General features: G+C 44.4%; 1 protein-coding gene across 3 annotated transcripts in view; it reads right to left on the bottom strand.

Annotated features, from left to right (window-relative positions):
• Positions 1 to 16,259, bottom strand: part of LOC138967642 (uncharacterized) — a 37,805-nt gene that overhangs the window by 8,417 nt on the left and 13,129 nt on the right. For 2 of the 3 annotated variants that reach the window (XR_011456005.1, XM_070340246.1), the window contains exons 7-13: positions 11,185 to 11,335; positions 9,116 to 9,228; positions 8,017 to 8,233; positions 7,552 to 7,697; positions 5,617 to 5,785; positions 2,777 to 2,944; positions 1,592 to 1,750 (exon numbers count right to left, since the gene is read on the bottom strand). Coding sequence is in view for 2 of the 3 variants with exons in the window: in XM_070340246.1 (XP_070196347.1) it covers positions 1,592 to 1,750; positions 2,777 to 2,944; positions 5,617 to 5,785; positions 7,552 to 7,697; positions 8,017 to 8,233; positions 9,116 to 9,228; positions 11,185 to 11,335 (1,123 nt within the window). In the remaining variant the exon portion in view is untranslated. Of the gene's footprint in view, positions 1 to 1,591; positions 1,751 to 2,776; positions 2,945 to 5,616; positions 5,786 to 6,357; positions 6,389 to 7,551; positions 7,698 to 8,016; positions 8,234 to 9,115; positions 9,229 to 11,184; positions 11,336 to 16,259 lie in introns of all 3 variants that reach the window. The other variant, XM_070340247.1, reaches the window with a different exon arrangement.

The following is a 16,259-nucleotide window of genomic DNA, read 5'->3' on the forward strand; positions in this document are numbered from 1 at the left end:
CCTCATACCTCGGAGATATATCTTCACTCGCTCGCAGCGACGTCACGTGACGGAAAGAATGTTATCACACTATTGAAATGACATTCTTTCCGTCCCCTATAGGCGACGAAATAGGTCAAATTTTGTGCACTTTTTAGTGGAAAATGCTTCGACGCCGGAGCGGATACTGGACCCAGTGCCGTTCTAGTGCAAGTGCACTACAAAGGCACTGCACCCAGTGCCGATAAGCGACAGCATTCTTTCCACCATCTAAAATGTCACGTGACGTCGCTGCGAGCGAGTGAAGGTATATCTCCGAGGTATGAGGGAATACTTTATCCCGCTGCCCAACAGGAATTTATTCTTAACTTAGCTTCGGTCGAACCGAGGTGCAATGGGTGAAAAGAGAGAGAGAGAGAGAGAGAGAGAGAGAGAGAGAGAGAGAGAGAGAGAGAGAGAGAGAGAGAGAGAGAGAGAGAGAGAGAGAGAGAGAGAGAGAGAGAGAGAGAGAGAGAGAGAGAGAGAGAGAGAGAGAGAGAGAGAGAGAGAGAGAGAGAGAGAGAGAGAGAGAGAGAGAGAGGAGAGAGAGAGAGAGAGAGAGAGAGAGAGAGAGAGAGAGAGAGAGAGAGAGAGAGAGAGAGAGAGAGAGAGAGAGAGAGAGAGAGAGAGAGAGAGAGAGAGAGAGAGAGAGAGAGAGAGAGAGAGAGAGAGAGAGAGAGAGAGAGAGAGAGAGAGAGAGAGAGAGAGAGAGAGAGAGAGAGAGAGAGAGAGAGAGAGAGAGAGAGAGAGAGAGAGAGAGAGAGAGAGAGAGAGAGAGAGAGAGAGAGAGAGAGAGAGAGAGAGAGAGAGAGAGAGAGAGAGAGAGAGAGAGAGAACGGAGAACGAGCGATAGCGAGAACGAGCGACAGAGAGAACGAGCGACAGAGAGAGAGAGAGAACGACTAACTATTCACCAAGAAAAATAGAACGAAGTACGACTCATACAATAAATAATAAATTAAGATATATTAAAAAGTGCAGCAACCAAGACAATAGAATAGAAGTATGATAAATAATACATTAAAATACCAGAATGTCTCATCTCCAGTAAAATACTAAATTTTCACCCGACGGGCTTCTTCAAGACGTCATAGACCAAGCACCTATTGTGGAGTGGTGCAGAGCAAGAAAGGTTTTGAATTCAATACAGTGGCACCCCCCTTTTAAGACCTCCAAAAAGTCTGAGAAAACAAGGTCTTAGAAAGGAGGGGGTCTTAAAATGGGGGTAATTTTACAGATGTTATGAACAAAAAGTCTGAGAAAACAAGGTCTTAAAAAGGAGGGAGTCTTAAAATGGGGTTAATTTTACAGATGTTATGAACAAAAAGTCTGAGAAAACAAGGTCTTAAAAAGGAGGGAGTCTTAAAATGGGGGTAATTTCACAGATGTTATGAACAAAAAGTCTGAGAAAACAAGGTCTTAAAAGGGAGGGAGTCTTAAATTGGGGGGTCTTAAAAGGGGGGTGCGGCCCTATGCTCCACAGGGAGTCTGCAGGAATAAGTCAAGTGAGTCAAGTAAAAGGGGGTTCCACTGTATATAAATTAGGAAATCAAAGAAAGTAGCAACTACTCACTGAAGACAGTGGACTGCACCGTGGCAAAGACCGGTTCCGTGAAGTCGGTCAGCGATCGGTTGGCATAGGTGGTGTTGGCCCTCATTCTCACGCTGTAGTTGACGTCCTTGGCAATACCAACCAGTGGGAAACTGTTGCTGCTGGCGTTCGCCAGGTACACTGTTTCATCAAGTGGAAAAAAACCATCATTCCTTCAGTGTCAGAAAATAATCACCCAAAAGAACACAATATGGAACACCCAAAAGAACACAATATGGAACACCCAAAAGAACACAATATGGAACACCCAAAAGAACACAATATGGAACACCCAAAAGAACACAATATGGAACACACAAAAGAACACAATATGGAACATCCAAAAGAACACAACATGGAACACCCAAAAGAACACAATATGGAACACCCAAAAGAACACAACATGGAACACCCAAAAGAACACAATATGGAACATCCAAAAGAACACAATATGGAACACCCAAAAGAACACAATATGGAACACCCAAAAGAACACAATATGGAACACCCAAAAGAACACAATATGGAACACTCAAAAGAACACAATATGGAACACCCAAAAGAACACAATATGGAACACCCAAAAGAACACAATATGGAACACCCAAAAGAACACAATATGGAACACCCAAAAGAACACAACATGGAACACCCAAAAGAACACAATATGGAACACCCAAAAGAACACAATATGGAACATCCAAAAGAACACAATATGGAACACCCAAAAGAACACAACATGGAACACCCAAAAGAACACAATATGGAACACCCAAAAGAACACAATATGGAACACCCAAAAGAACACAATATGGAACACCCAAAACACAATATGGAACACCCAAAACACAATATGGAACACCCAAAAGAACACAATATGGAACACCCAAAAGAACACAATATGGAACACCCAAAAGGTTTATAAAAAAAATATCAAAATAGGAGTTGGTAGAAACCACAGCTGATGGACAGTGTCTGCACACCTCTACACACCTCTGCACACCTCTACACACCTCTGCACACCTCTACACACCCCAATATTGTCTCAATGAATTTGCAGGCATGTCCAAAAAGGGTACTGGGACTTTTACATTTCCGCAAAATCATGATTTGAACTAAAAATCTCATGTCTGACACACACACTTCTAAGTTTAACTGGCAACTTACTTTTGCACCTATCGGGGTCACTTGTTGTAGTTTCTGTGTTGCAGACTTCTATTTCAAAGTTGAAGATGATGTAGCGTCTGCTGGAATCACACGCGCTCACGGCGTTCCAGCTAACCAGGATGTCATCCGACTGTGGGAAGGCGCTCACTTCCAGGGGATTTCCTGGGTCTGAAAAATGACAAATCAGTTTTGATCAGTGACAGCAACGGAAGATGTTTGGAAATAACTGTCCGCTTTCATAGCACTGTGCCACGGAGCTATTTATAGCTCAGCTTGCCTCATCGTCAAGTACCACAACTCTTCCACAGCGCAAACAAAACACAAAAAACCCATCTCAGACATATTTCCGAAAAGTGTCTATCAATAGAGGGGAAGATAAAGTCACAAAGCATGGCCAAGCAAAAGAGAGAAAAATAAAGAAGAAAAAAAAACGAAGAGTAAATTCAAATCTCCGCTGGTCAAAATTACAAACATTCAGAAAAATGGTCAGAACAGGCAGACAAGGAAAACAGGCAACAGTCGGTGAAACTCACCTTTGTTGCTGTCAGTCCACAAACTTAGCAGGCACTGTCTCTTTGACACTTTCAGTCAAATCAACCCATGCACTTAGACCCAAAAACACAATAAAACAGAAGAAAGTCAACAGATTTGTCTCCAAGTGAAGAGATGTGAAATGTCTGAGATGTCTCCAAGTGAAGAGATGTGAAATGTCTGAGATGTTAGTTGTGGTTAAAGACTCGGAGCTTGGCTGACGAATTGAAGATACCATGAAGGTGACCAGCTGATGTAGCCAAAACAGAGTCTGTTTCACCCATCCACACACATAAACACTCGCAGTTAGATAGTCTGCTCATGCAGGACTGGATCAAGGTGTTTCCTACGTTCTAGAAGTCCCCCCCACCCCCCCCCAAAAAAAAAAACAAAAAAAAAAAACAACCAACAACCAACAACACACAAATGTTCCTTTTCTTCCAAAAGGAAAGATCCCAAATACCCCTTTCAAATGCTAAATTTCTACCCCCCCCCCCCCCCCCTCATATACACTAGGTCCAGTCCTGTCATGCATATCAGTCTTTCATCCATGCAACACAAACATAAAGAGCGGTGCAAAGTTTGAACAGTTATTTCTGCAACACAAACATAAAGAGCGGTGCAAAGTTTGAACAGTTATTTCTGCAACACAAACATAAAGAGCGGTGCAAAGTTTGAACAGTTATTTCTGCAACACAAACATAAAGAGCGGTGCAAAGTTTGAACAGTTATTTCTGCAACACAAACATAAAGAGCGGTGCAAAGTTTGAACAGTTATTTCTGCAACACAAACATAAAGAGCGGTGCAAAGTTTGAACAGTTATTTCTGCAACACAAACATAAAGAGCGGTGCAAAGTTTGAACAGTTATTTCTGCAACACAAACATAAAGAGCGGTGCAAAGTTTGAACAGTTATTTCTGCAACACAAACATAAAGAGCGGTAGAAAGTTTAAACAGTTATTTCTGCAACACAAACATAAAGAGCGGTAGAAAGTTTGAACAGTTATTTCTGACACACAAACATAAAGAGCGGTGATAAGTTTGAACAGTTATTTCTGACACACAAACATAAAGAGCGGTGATAAGTTTGAACAGTTATTTCTGACACACAAATATAAAGAGCGGTGATAAGTTTGAACAGTTATTTCTGACACACAAACATAAAGAGCGGTGATAAGTTTGAACAGTTATTTCTGACACACAAACATGACGGGCGCTGTGGCGTGGTGGTAAGACGTCGGCCTCTTAATCGGAAGGTCGAGGGTTCGAATCCCGGCCGCGGCCGCCTGGTGGGTTAAGTGTGGAGATTTTTCCGATCTCCCAGGTCAACTTATGTGCAGACCTGCTAGTGGCTTATCCCCCTTCGTGTGTACACGCAAGCACAAGACCAAGTGCGCACGGAAAAGATCCTGTAATCCATGTCAGAGTTCGGTGGGTTATAGAAACACGAAAATACCCAGCATGCTTCCTCCGAAAGCGGCGTATGGCTGCCTAAATGGCGGGGTAAAAACGGTCATACACGTAAATACGTGGGAGTTTCAGCCCACGAACGAAGAAGAAGAAGAAGACACACAAACATAAAGAGCGGTGCAAAGTTTAAACAGTTATTTCTGCAACACAAACATAAAGAGCGGTAGAAAGTTTGAACAGTTATTTCTGCAACAGCAAACTGCCAGAAGAAGGAACAACAAAGATCCTGAGGATATATTTTTCAGCATGCAAGTTGCTTGCATTGTTCAACTCACTATTGTTTATGTCCTGGAAATTTGACAGATAACTCTCGCTGACTCCCCTCTGATGTTATAGCTGCTGATCTCCCTGCATTTTGTTATATTATATAGCACATCCTGAACACGCATCTCAAACTATTGATGGAGATGTAAAGGTCACTAGTTTTCTCAACACGCATCTCAAACTATTGATGGAGATGTAAAAGTCACTAGTTTTCTCAATGTTTTGATAGACGAGTTCCGGAAATAAGTGTGTCAGGTTTGCATGGGTTGTGAAAGAGTGAATACTCTTGCTCTAATTGAGGCAAACTTTCCACACGTGCTTCTTGTCCAACTGTTTCAGATACACCCCTAGCTAGTGACTGGCCAATAGTGTCACGTGGGAAAGTTTGCCTCAACAAAAGCAAGAGTATTCACTCTCTCACAACCCATACAAACCGACAGAGCTATTTCGGAACATTGTCTATTCCCCTCATATTTCCTGCGCCAAAAGAAATGTAAAAAAAGAATGTTGAAAACTCCACACAGACAAAACCATGCCAGATCCAAGTCAAGTCAGAACTAACAGGTAGTCACACCTGTTGCGGGATCATAGAGGCAGTCAGTGAACTGGATCCCTTTGGTCTTGATCCCTTTGGTTGAAGAATCTTTCGATATTGCCGCCATCCCGAACTTCATGTTGGCGTTGGCTTTCGGCAGCAGTTGACTGCCACTGTCGGTGCTGATGTTGACATGTAGGATAGCGGACTAAGGACAAAGAAACACAATGTTTCTTACCCTGTACAGTGCTGATGTTGACATGTAGGATAGGGTGCTGAGGACAAAGTAACACAATGTTTCTTACCCTGTACAGTGCTGATGTTGACATGTAGGATAGGGTGCTGAGGACAAAGTAACACAATGTTTCTTACCCTGTACAGTGCTGATGTTGACATGTAGGATAGGGTGCTGAGGACAAAGTAACACAATGTTTCTTACCCTGTACAGTGCTGATGTTGACATGTAGGATAGGGTGCTGAGGACAAAGTAACACAATGTTTCTTACCCTGTACAGTGCTGATGTTGACATGTAGGATAGGGTGCTGAGGACAAAGTAACACAATGTTTCTTACCCTGTACAGTGCTGATGTTGACATGTAGGATAGGGTGCTGAGGACAAAGTAACACAATGTTTCTTACCCTGTACAGTGCTGATGTTGACATGTAGGATAGGGTGCTGAGGACAAAGTAACACAATGTTTCTTACCCTGTACAGTGCTGATGTTGACATGTAGGATAGGGTGCTGAGGACAAAGTAACACAATGTTTCTTACCCTGTACAGTGCTGATGTTGACATGTAGGATAGAGTGCTGAGGACAAAGAAACACAATGTTTCTTACCCTGTACAGTGCTGATGTTGACATGTAGGATAGGGTGCTGAGGACAAAGTAACACAATGTTTCTTACCCTGTACAGTGCTGATGTTGACATGTAGGATAGAGTGCTGAGGACAAAGTAACACAATGTTTCTTACCCTGTACAGTGCTGATGTTGACATGTAGGATAGGGTGCTGAGGACAAAGTAACACAATGTTTCTTACCCTGTACAGTGCTGATGTTGACATGTAGGATAGGGTGCTGAGGACAAAGTAACACAATGTTTCTTACCCTGTACAGTGCTGATGTTGACATGTAGGATAGAGTGCTGAGGACAAAGTAACACAATGTTTCTTACCCTGTACAGTGCTGATGTTGACATGTAGGATAGGGTGCTGAGGACAAAGTAACACAATGTTTCTTACCCTGTACAGTGCTGATGTTGACATGTAGGATAGGGTGCTGAGGACAAAGAAACACAATGTTTCTTACCCTGTACAGTGGAACCCCCCTTTTAAGTCCTCCAAAAATCCGAGAAAATCATGTCTTAAAAAGGAGGGGGTCTTAAAAAGTGTGTGTGTGCGTCTATGTGTGTGTGCGTGCATGTGTGTTTGGGTGCATGAATGTATTTTCAGAAGGTGATTATCAGTTTTTCAAGACAGGTCATAATTATGAGAAGAAGATATTGTAAGTTTGCTATTGTTAAAGCATTACATATTTCTGCCTATACACATCAACAAGGAAACATCAGTACACATGGATATATATATAACTATATATGAGACTATTCGAGCGGTGAGTACTATCATGGGCCGCTAACCTTGTGATAACAGATGGCCTCACTGTCTCAGATCTGTTGGTACAAGACCTCCACTTGGTCACATACCAACAATTAAAAGCATGGGTGTTCCCTGTGCTCAGTGGTTTTTAAGAATTAAATTCGCAAGTTCCTTATTCGGAAATGACTTAATAAAAAGTCCAACTCATCAGCGCAAGCAGTCAAGGTGTTGATTGTAGGTATATGACAAAGTGGAGGGACGGTCTTATCCCGTCATAAAGTCTGACCAGATTTGAGATGTGAGGCGAACTGTTTTCACATGGTCCGTGGGCCTTTAAGGCGATCAGAGCGGTGCTGACTGACAGGTGTGAGACGTACCTGACACATGTTGGTGTCAGCGCTGGTCTTGTCACAGTAGTAGAGCAGGACGGACACGTCTGGTAGGGAGGGAGTTGCCTCCCATTCTGCAGTGATCTTGCCGTCGCTCAGCTTCAGCATCAGTTTGTCTACGCTGCCATTGTTCCCTGAAAAAGCAGTCACAAAATGAAAGTTTTTGTTTTCCAAATTTAGTCTTTATTGCCATCACATTATTACACTTCTTATTTCCATCATTCTCTACAAAAATCAGTACAAAATTCAAGTTTTGTATCCTTTGCAGCGGCCTCAAATTGTCTTCTTCAGCAGTTTATCTAAAGTCGGGGTAACACTAGGGAGCATGCCCTTAATGGTTTCACTGTGGGGTGTAAAACAACATTATCATCATCATGTATCTGGATGCTGAAAGGGGGTTGCACAGCATAAGGTGCAAACAAAGGACAGGTAACTTCCAGCACTGTGTCACACCTTCAGTCCACTGCGGCACGTGCAGCACAGCACCAGGCGAGGGCCCCACAGCGGTGTGTGCGCGCAGCGTGACGTCAAAGTTACCGTCACACGGCACAGAGTCCAGCTTCACGGTGCGAGGGGTGCCTGACTGGGTGTACGTCACGTTTGTCCCATCAATCACCACTGTGGCCGTGTAGCTCACGATATTTCCGTTCTTGTCCTCATCAGCCAATTCCTGAAAACAGAAAATGGTAATAAGAATCTTATTGGTTGAACAGACAATGGAAATAACAATCTTACTGGTTGAACAGACAATGGAAATAACAATCTTACTGGTTGAACAGACAATGGAAATAACAATCTTACTGGTTGAACAGACAAAGGAAATAACAATCTTACTGGTTGAACAGACAATGGAAATAACAATCTTATTGGTTGAACAGACAAGGGAAATAACAATCTTACTGGTTGAACAGACAATGGAAATAACAATCTTACTGGTTGAACAGACAATGGAAATAACAATCTTACTGGTTGAACAGACAAGGGAAATAACAATCTTACTGGTTGAACAGACAATGGAAATAACAATCTTATTGGTTGAACAGACAATGGAAATAACAATCTTACTGGTTGAACAGACAATGGAAATAACAATCTTACTGGTTGAACAGACAATGGAAATAACAATCTTACTGGTTGAACAGACAAGGGAAATAACAATCTTACTGGTTGAACAGACAATGGAAATAACAATCTTACTGGTTGAACAGACAACGGAAATAACAATCTTACTGGTTGAACACAAAATGCAAATAACAATCTTACTGGTTGAACAGACAATGGAAATAACAATCTTACTGGTTGAACAGACAACGGAAATAACAATCTTACTGGTTGAACACAAAATGCAAATAACAATCTTACTGGTTGAACACAAAATGCAAATAACAATCTTACTGGTTAACCGTGGTTTTCGCTCTTGGTGTCATTTATCACCGTAAAACTACCAGATCCAAGACGCCACTTCCCCGCATCCCGACCCCACCACAACTATGAAAATGATTTCGTTCAGAGGAACATGAGAGAATATCAGAAATATCACATGACAACCTACCTGGAAGTACACGTAGGCTGTAGGCTTTTTCTTAGCACTGTCTGCCTCGGATGAACACGAGGTCCGGTCCAGGTAAAAACCGCCAGGTGTCACTACTGGGCCAGCTGCTGGGGCTAAACACAGACAAAACAGACACAGTAAAGATATAAGCCTGGGCCAGCTGCTGGGGCTAAACACAGAAAAACAGACACGGCATAGATATAAGCCTGGGCCAGCTGCTGGGGCTGAACACAGACAAAACAGACACAGTAAAGATATAAGCCTGGGCCAGCTGCTGGGGCTGAACACAGAAAAACAGACACAGTAAAGATATAAGCCTGGGCCAGCTGCTGGGGCTGAACACAGAAAAACAGACACGGTTTAGATATAAGCCTGGGCCAGCTGCTGGGGCTGAACACAGACAAAACAGACACAGTAAAGATATAAGCCTGGGCCAGCTGCTGGGGCTGAACACAGACAAAACAGACACAGTAAAGATATAAGCCTGGGCCAGCTGCTGGGGCTGAACACAGAAAAACAGACACGGCATAGATATAAGCCTGGGCCAGCTGCTGGGGCTGAACACAGAAAAACAGACACAGTAAAGATATAAGCCTGGGCCAGCTGCTGGGGCTGAACACAGAAAAACAGACACAGTAAAGATATAAGCCTGGGCCAGCTGCTGGGGCTGAACACAGAAAAACAGACACGGCATAGATATAAGCCTGGGCCAGCTGCTGGGGCTAAACACAGACAAAACAGACACAGTAAAGATATAAGCCTGGGCCAGCTGCTGGGGCTAAACTCAGAAAAACAGACACGGTTTAGATATAAGCCTGGGCCAGCTGCTGGGGCTGAACACAGACAAAACAGACACAGTAAAGATATAAGCCTGGGCAGCGCTGGGGCTGAACACAGACAAAACAGACACAGTAAAGATATAAGCCTGGGCAGCGCTGGGGCTGAACACAGACAAAACAGACACGGTAAAGATATAAGCCTGGGCCAGCTGCTGGGGCTGAACACAGACAAAACAGACACGGTTTAGATATAAGCCTGGGCCAGCTGCTGGGGCTGAACACAGAAAAACAGACACGGTTTAGATATAAGCCTGGGCCAGCTGCTGGGGCTGAACACAGACAAAACAGACACATTATAAATATAAGTGTAACATCCTATAAATATAAGTGTAACATGCCATCATTTTTTTAGTTGTCCCTATCATCACAAAGGAGTCAGCGAGAGTAAGCTGACAAAATGTTGATGGTGAATTTACCAAAACTGGTTTCTGTTGTGTTTTCTGATTATAAGTGTAACATTTTACTATACTGCAGAAAGTCACAAAGGAAGACTCAAAGTAACGCAACCCTACACACCCTTCCCTCCTCCCTCTAATGATGATGATGAATGATGATGATGACAACGAAGATGATGATGAATGATAATGATGGTAGTGGTGGTGGTGGTGGTCCCTCTAATGATGATGATGAATGATGATGATGACAACGAAGATGATGATGATGATGATGATGATGATGATGATGATGATGATGATGATGATGATGATGGTAGTGGTGGTGGTGGTGGTCCCTCTAATGATGATGATGAATGATGATGACAACGGAGATGATGATGATGATCATGGTAGTGGTGGTGGTCCCTCTGATGATGATGAATGATGATGATAACGAAGATGATGATGGTAGTGGTGGTGATGATGATGATGATGATGATGTTGTTGTCATGGAGAAATTGAATTGGTGGTGCATAGAAGATAAAGACAAGAAAGACTAGAGACATAACAGCACTACTTGAGCCGCAACGTGTGAAGCGCCCAAACAAGGCGACAGACTTACCAACAAGAAAGACCAGAGACAAAACAGCACTACTTGAGTCGCCCCGTGTGAAGCGCCCAAACAAGGTGACAGACTTACCAACAAGAAAGACTAGAGACAAAACAGCACTACTTGAGTCGCCCCGTGTGAAGCGCCCAAACAAGGTGACAGACTTACCAACAAGAAAGACTAGAGACATAACAGCACTACTTGAGTCGCCCCGTGTGAAGCGACCAAACAAGGTGACAGACTTACCATCTTCAGGCATCCGTGTTACGTAATTGACAGGGTCGCTGAGATAGCCCCTGTGGGTATCATACTTGGAAGAAACGCTGAACCGATAGGGGTAGTCAGGGTGCAGGCCGGTCACATCAAATGACTTGTCTGTTGTCTTGGCCGTCATCACCTGCACAAACACACGCTGCTGCTGGTCATCAAGTTGGCTTTGTTTGTGTAGCATGTTGAAGCTTTGCCACAAATTGGTACAAAATCTAAACAACGAAGTGACTGTGGTAAGATGAACAAAGTTAAAAAACAAAGGATTACTGTACTCACCAATACAAAGACGACTTGTGTCGTCTTTGTATTGGTGAGTACAGTAATCCTTTGTTTTTTAACAAATTGGTACAGTGGAACCCCCCTTTTAATACCTCCACAAATCTGACAAAATCAGGTCTTAAAATGGGGGTCATTTTACAGATAGGAGGGCATCTTAAAATGGGGGTCATTTTACAGATAGGAGGGCATCTTAAAATGGGGGTCATTTTACAGATAGGAGGGCGTCTTAAAATGGGGGTCATTTTACAAATAGGAAAGCATCTTAAAATGGGGGTCATTTTACAGATAGGAGGGCGTCTTAAAATGGGGGTCATTTTACAGATAGGAGGGCGTCTTAAAATGGGGGTCATTTTACAGATAGGAGGGCGTCTTAAAATGGGGTCATTTTACAGATAGGAGGGAGTCTAAAAATGGGGTCATTTTACAGATAGGAGGGAGTCTTAAAATGGGGTCATTTTACAGATAGGAGGGAGTCTTAAAATGGGGTCATTTTACAGATAGGAGGGCGTCATAAATTGGGGGTCATTTTACAGATAGGAGGGCATCTTAAAATGGGGGTCATTTTACAGATAGGAGGGCATCTTAAAATGGGGGTCATTTTACAGATAGGACGGCGTCTTAAATTGGGGGTCATTTTACAGATAGGAGGGCGTCTTAAATTGGGGGTCATTTTACAGATAGGAGGGCGTCTTAAATTGGGGGTCATTTTACAGATAGGAGGGCATCTTAAATTGGGGGTCATTTTACAGATAGGAGGGTGTCTTAAATTGGGCGTCTTAAAAGAGGGGTTCCACTGTATGAGCTTTCAAAGCACACACGCACACTCTCTCTCACTCTCTCTAACCCCACAACACACACTCTCTCTCCCTTTCTACCCCCCACCCACCCACTCTCTCTCTCTCTAACCCCACAACACACACACTCTCTCTCCCTTTCTACCCCCCACCCACCCACTCTCTCTCTCTCTCTCTAACCCCCCAACACACACTCTCTCTCCCTTTCTACCCCCACCCACCCACTCTCTCTCTCTCTCTCTAACCCCACAACACACACACTCTCTCTCCCTTTCTACCCCCCACCCACCCACTCTCTCTCTCTCTAACCCCCCAACACACACTCTCTCTCTCCCTTTCTACCCCCCACCCACCCACTCTCTCTCTCTTTAACCCCACAACACACACTCTCTCTCCCTTTCTACCCCCCACCCACCCACTCTCTCTCTCTAACCCCCCAACACACACTCTCTCTCTCCCTTTCTACCCCCCACCCACCCACTCTCTCTCTCTCTAACCCCCCAACACACACACTCTCTCTCCCTTTCTACCCCCCACCCACCCACTCTCTCTCTCTCTAACCCCCCAACACACACACTCTCTCTCCCTTTCTACCCCCCACCCACCCACTCTCTCTCTCTCTAACCCCCCAACACACACACTCTCTCTCCCTTTCTTAAAGTTAAAGGAAAGATGTACCAGGCGCTCAGCTGTATGTATGACGTGGTAAAAGCAAAAGTGCGATCAGGAAGTGATTTTTCGGACTCCTTTATGTGCCCAAGGGGTCTAAAACAGGGAGAAATTTGTAGTCCAGTTTTGTTTTCTCTACTAATTAATGAGCTAGCTAATGATATTGTCCAGAAATGAAAACATGGTATTCAACTTATTCCAGACTTTTTGGAAATACTCATTCTGATGTTTGCAGATGATATTATTCTTATTTCAGATTCTGTATGTGGGCTCCAGAATCAGTTAAACATTCTGTGGGATTCGTCTAGACGTCTTGGACTTGAAGTTAATTTAGACAAATCTAATATTGTTGTTTTTCGGAACGGTGGTCACTTGGCCTTGCGAGAAAGATGGGTGTATGGTGGACATCCTATGAGCGTTTTGAACATGTATAAGTATTTAGGAGTATGGTTGTCTACACGCCTGTCCTTCTCTCACACTCTTAATGATTTTGCTGCAAAAGGGAAAAAGGGAGTCATTGGTATTCTAAAATGTTTATGGCAACTGGGTGACAGATCTCCAGCTATTTTTTTCAAGCTCTTGGACGCACAGATTCAACCGATGCTGTCATATGGTGCCGAAGTTTGGGGGGTTGAAGCAGACCATACACCTATAGAGAGAGTTCATTTATTCGCACTTAAACGTTTTTTGAATACGAGTATGAGAACACCAAATGCTATGGTCTATGGAGAAATGGGAAGGTACCCCTTGTTTATAAACAGCTTTGTTAAATGCATTCGTTTTTGGATACGTATATTGAGGATGCCACATCATCGCCTTCCGAGGAAGGCGTATAAAATGCTGAAATATCTCCATGAACAAAATAAGAAAACATGGGCCTCCTCGATCTGTTACACTCTGTACATGTACGGTTTTGATGAAGTATGGGAAAACCAAGGTGTTGGCGATGAGAGGGCGTTCCTGACAGCATTCAAAGAAACACTTATTTCATCCTATAAGCAAACCTGGCTTGAAAATGTACAAGGAAGTGAACGTTTCTCTCTGTACAGAACCTTCAAATCAACCCTAACATTATCCAACTATTTAAGTGATTTGAAACATATTAAAGCTAGAAATCTTCTGATTAGACTTAGATTGGGAGTATCTCCTCTGAAAGTGCATCGATTTCGCTTTAATTTAAATGCAACCTCCGCTGATTTATCTTGTCCATTTTGTTGTGGCAGTGTTGAAGATGAAGTCCACTTTGTTTTAGTATGCCCTAAATATGCTGAGTTAAGAGAATATTATATTCCACGAAAATACACTAGAATCCCATCATTGTTTAAATTAACCATGCTGTTTTCAAACACTAGCAAGCCGCTATTGCTACGTTTTTCTACATTTGTCATGAAGGCGCTTTCCATTCGTAACCCATAATCCGTAAACGAAACAGGGCGATGTTCTTGTTTTTGTTCACTATGTGCATTTGTATGCTGGTGCTTGAGATGTGCTCATCTCCATGAAAAGGGCCCAAGGCCTACTCATTAAAACATTCAGACTTCAGACTTCAGACTCTAACCCCCCAACACACACACACTCTCTCTCCCTTTCTACCCCCCACCAACCCACTCTCTCTCTCTCTCTCTCTAACCCCCCAACACACACACTCTCTCTCTCTCTCTCTAACCCCCCCAACACACACTCTCTCTCCCTTTCTACCCCCCACCAACCCACTCTCTCTCTCTCTCTCTCTCTCTCTAACCCCCCAACACACACTCTCTCTCCCTTTCTACCCCCCACCCACCCACTCTCTCTCTCTCTCTCTCTCTCTAACCCCCCTACACACACACTCTCTCTCCCTTTCTACCCCCCACCAACCCACTCTCTCTCTCTCTCTCTCTCTCTAACCCCCCAACACACACTCTCTCTCCCTTTCTACCCCCACCCACCCACTCTCTCTCTCTCTCTCTCTCTCTAACCCCCCAACACACACACTCTCTCTCCCTTTCTACCCCCCACCAACCCACTCTCTCTCTCTCTCTCTAACCCCCCAACACACACACTCTCTCTCCCTTTCTACCCCCCACCAACCCACTCTCTCTCTCTCTCTCTCTCTCTAACCCCCCAACACACACTCTCTCTCCCTTTCTACCCCCCACCAACCCACTCTCTCTCTCTCTCTCTAACCCCCCAACACACACACTCTCTCTCCCTTTCTACCCCCCACCAACCCACTCTCTCTCTCTCTCTCTCTCTAACCCCCCAACACACACTCTCTCTCCCTTTCTACCCCCCACCAACCCACTCTCTCTCTCTAACCCCCCAACACACACACTCTCTCTCCCTTTCTACCCCCCACCCACCCACTCTCTCTCTCTCTCTAACCCCCCAACACACACACACTCTCTCCCTTTCTACCCCCCACCAACCCACTCTCTCTCTCTCTCTCTCTCTCTCTAACCCCCCAACACACACACACACTCTCTCCCTTTCTACCCCCCACCAACCCACTCTCTCTCTCTCTCTCTCTCTCTCTCTAACCCCCCAACACACACTCTCTCTCTCTCTCTCTAACCCCCCCAACACACACACACTCTCTCCCTTTCTACCCCCCACCAACCCACTCTCTCTCTCTCTCTCTCTCTCTCTAACCCCCCAACACACACACACGCTCTCTCCCTTTCTACCCCCCAACCCACTCTCTCTCTCTCTCTCTCTCTCTCTCTCTAACCCCCCAACACACACACACTCTCTCCCTTTCTACCCCCCACCAACCCACTCTCTCTCTCTCTCTCTCTCTCTAACCCCCCAACACACACACTCTCTCTCCCTTTCTACCCCCCACCAACCCACTCTCTCTCTCCCTTTCTACCCCCCAACACACACTCTCTCTCTCTCTCTCTAACCCCCCAACACACACACTCTCTCTCCCTTTCTACCCCCCACCAACCCACTCTCTCTCTCCCTTTCTACCCCCCAACACACACTCTCTCTCTCTCTCTCTAACCCCCCAACACACACTCTCTGTGTCAAAAGTTCGACATTTTCAGCAACAACAGCCACTAAGATGTCAGTTTTAGGCCTACCTAAAACTGTGGAGTCTATTCTGACCACCATTATCGCGGATCACGCTCTTATCTCCTGGAAGGTGACGGGCGAAGGCGACAAACCTGTCGTCGTGCTTCGCTTCAACTCCGCAGATCAACAAGATGGCGAGCCGACATTACCAGTGGGCGCGTGGAGACGCAAACCCCCGTCACAGATACGCCGCGACAAGAAAAGGGCAGAAGACAGGCGTGCTACTTCACGGACTGACGAAACAAGAAGAGA

The sequence above is a fragment of the Littorina saxatilis genome, linkage group LG5, assembly GCF_037325665.1.
Source record: "Littorina saxatilis isolate snail1 linkage group LG5, US_GU_Lsax_2.0, whole genome shotgun sequence".
In the NCBI taxonomy this organism is placed as follows: domain Eukaryota; kingdom Metazoa; phylum Mollusca; class Gastropoda; order Littorinimorpha; family Littorinidae; genus Littorina; species Littorina saxatilis.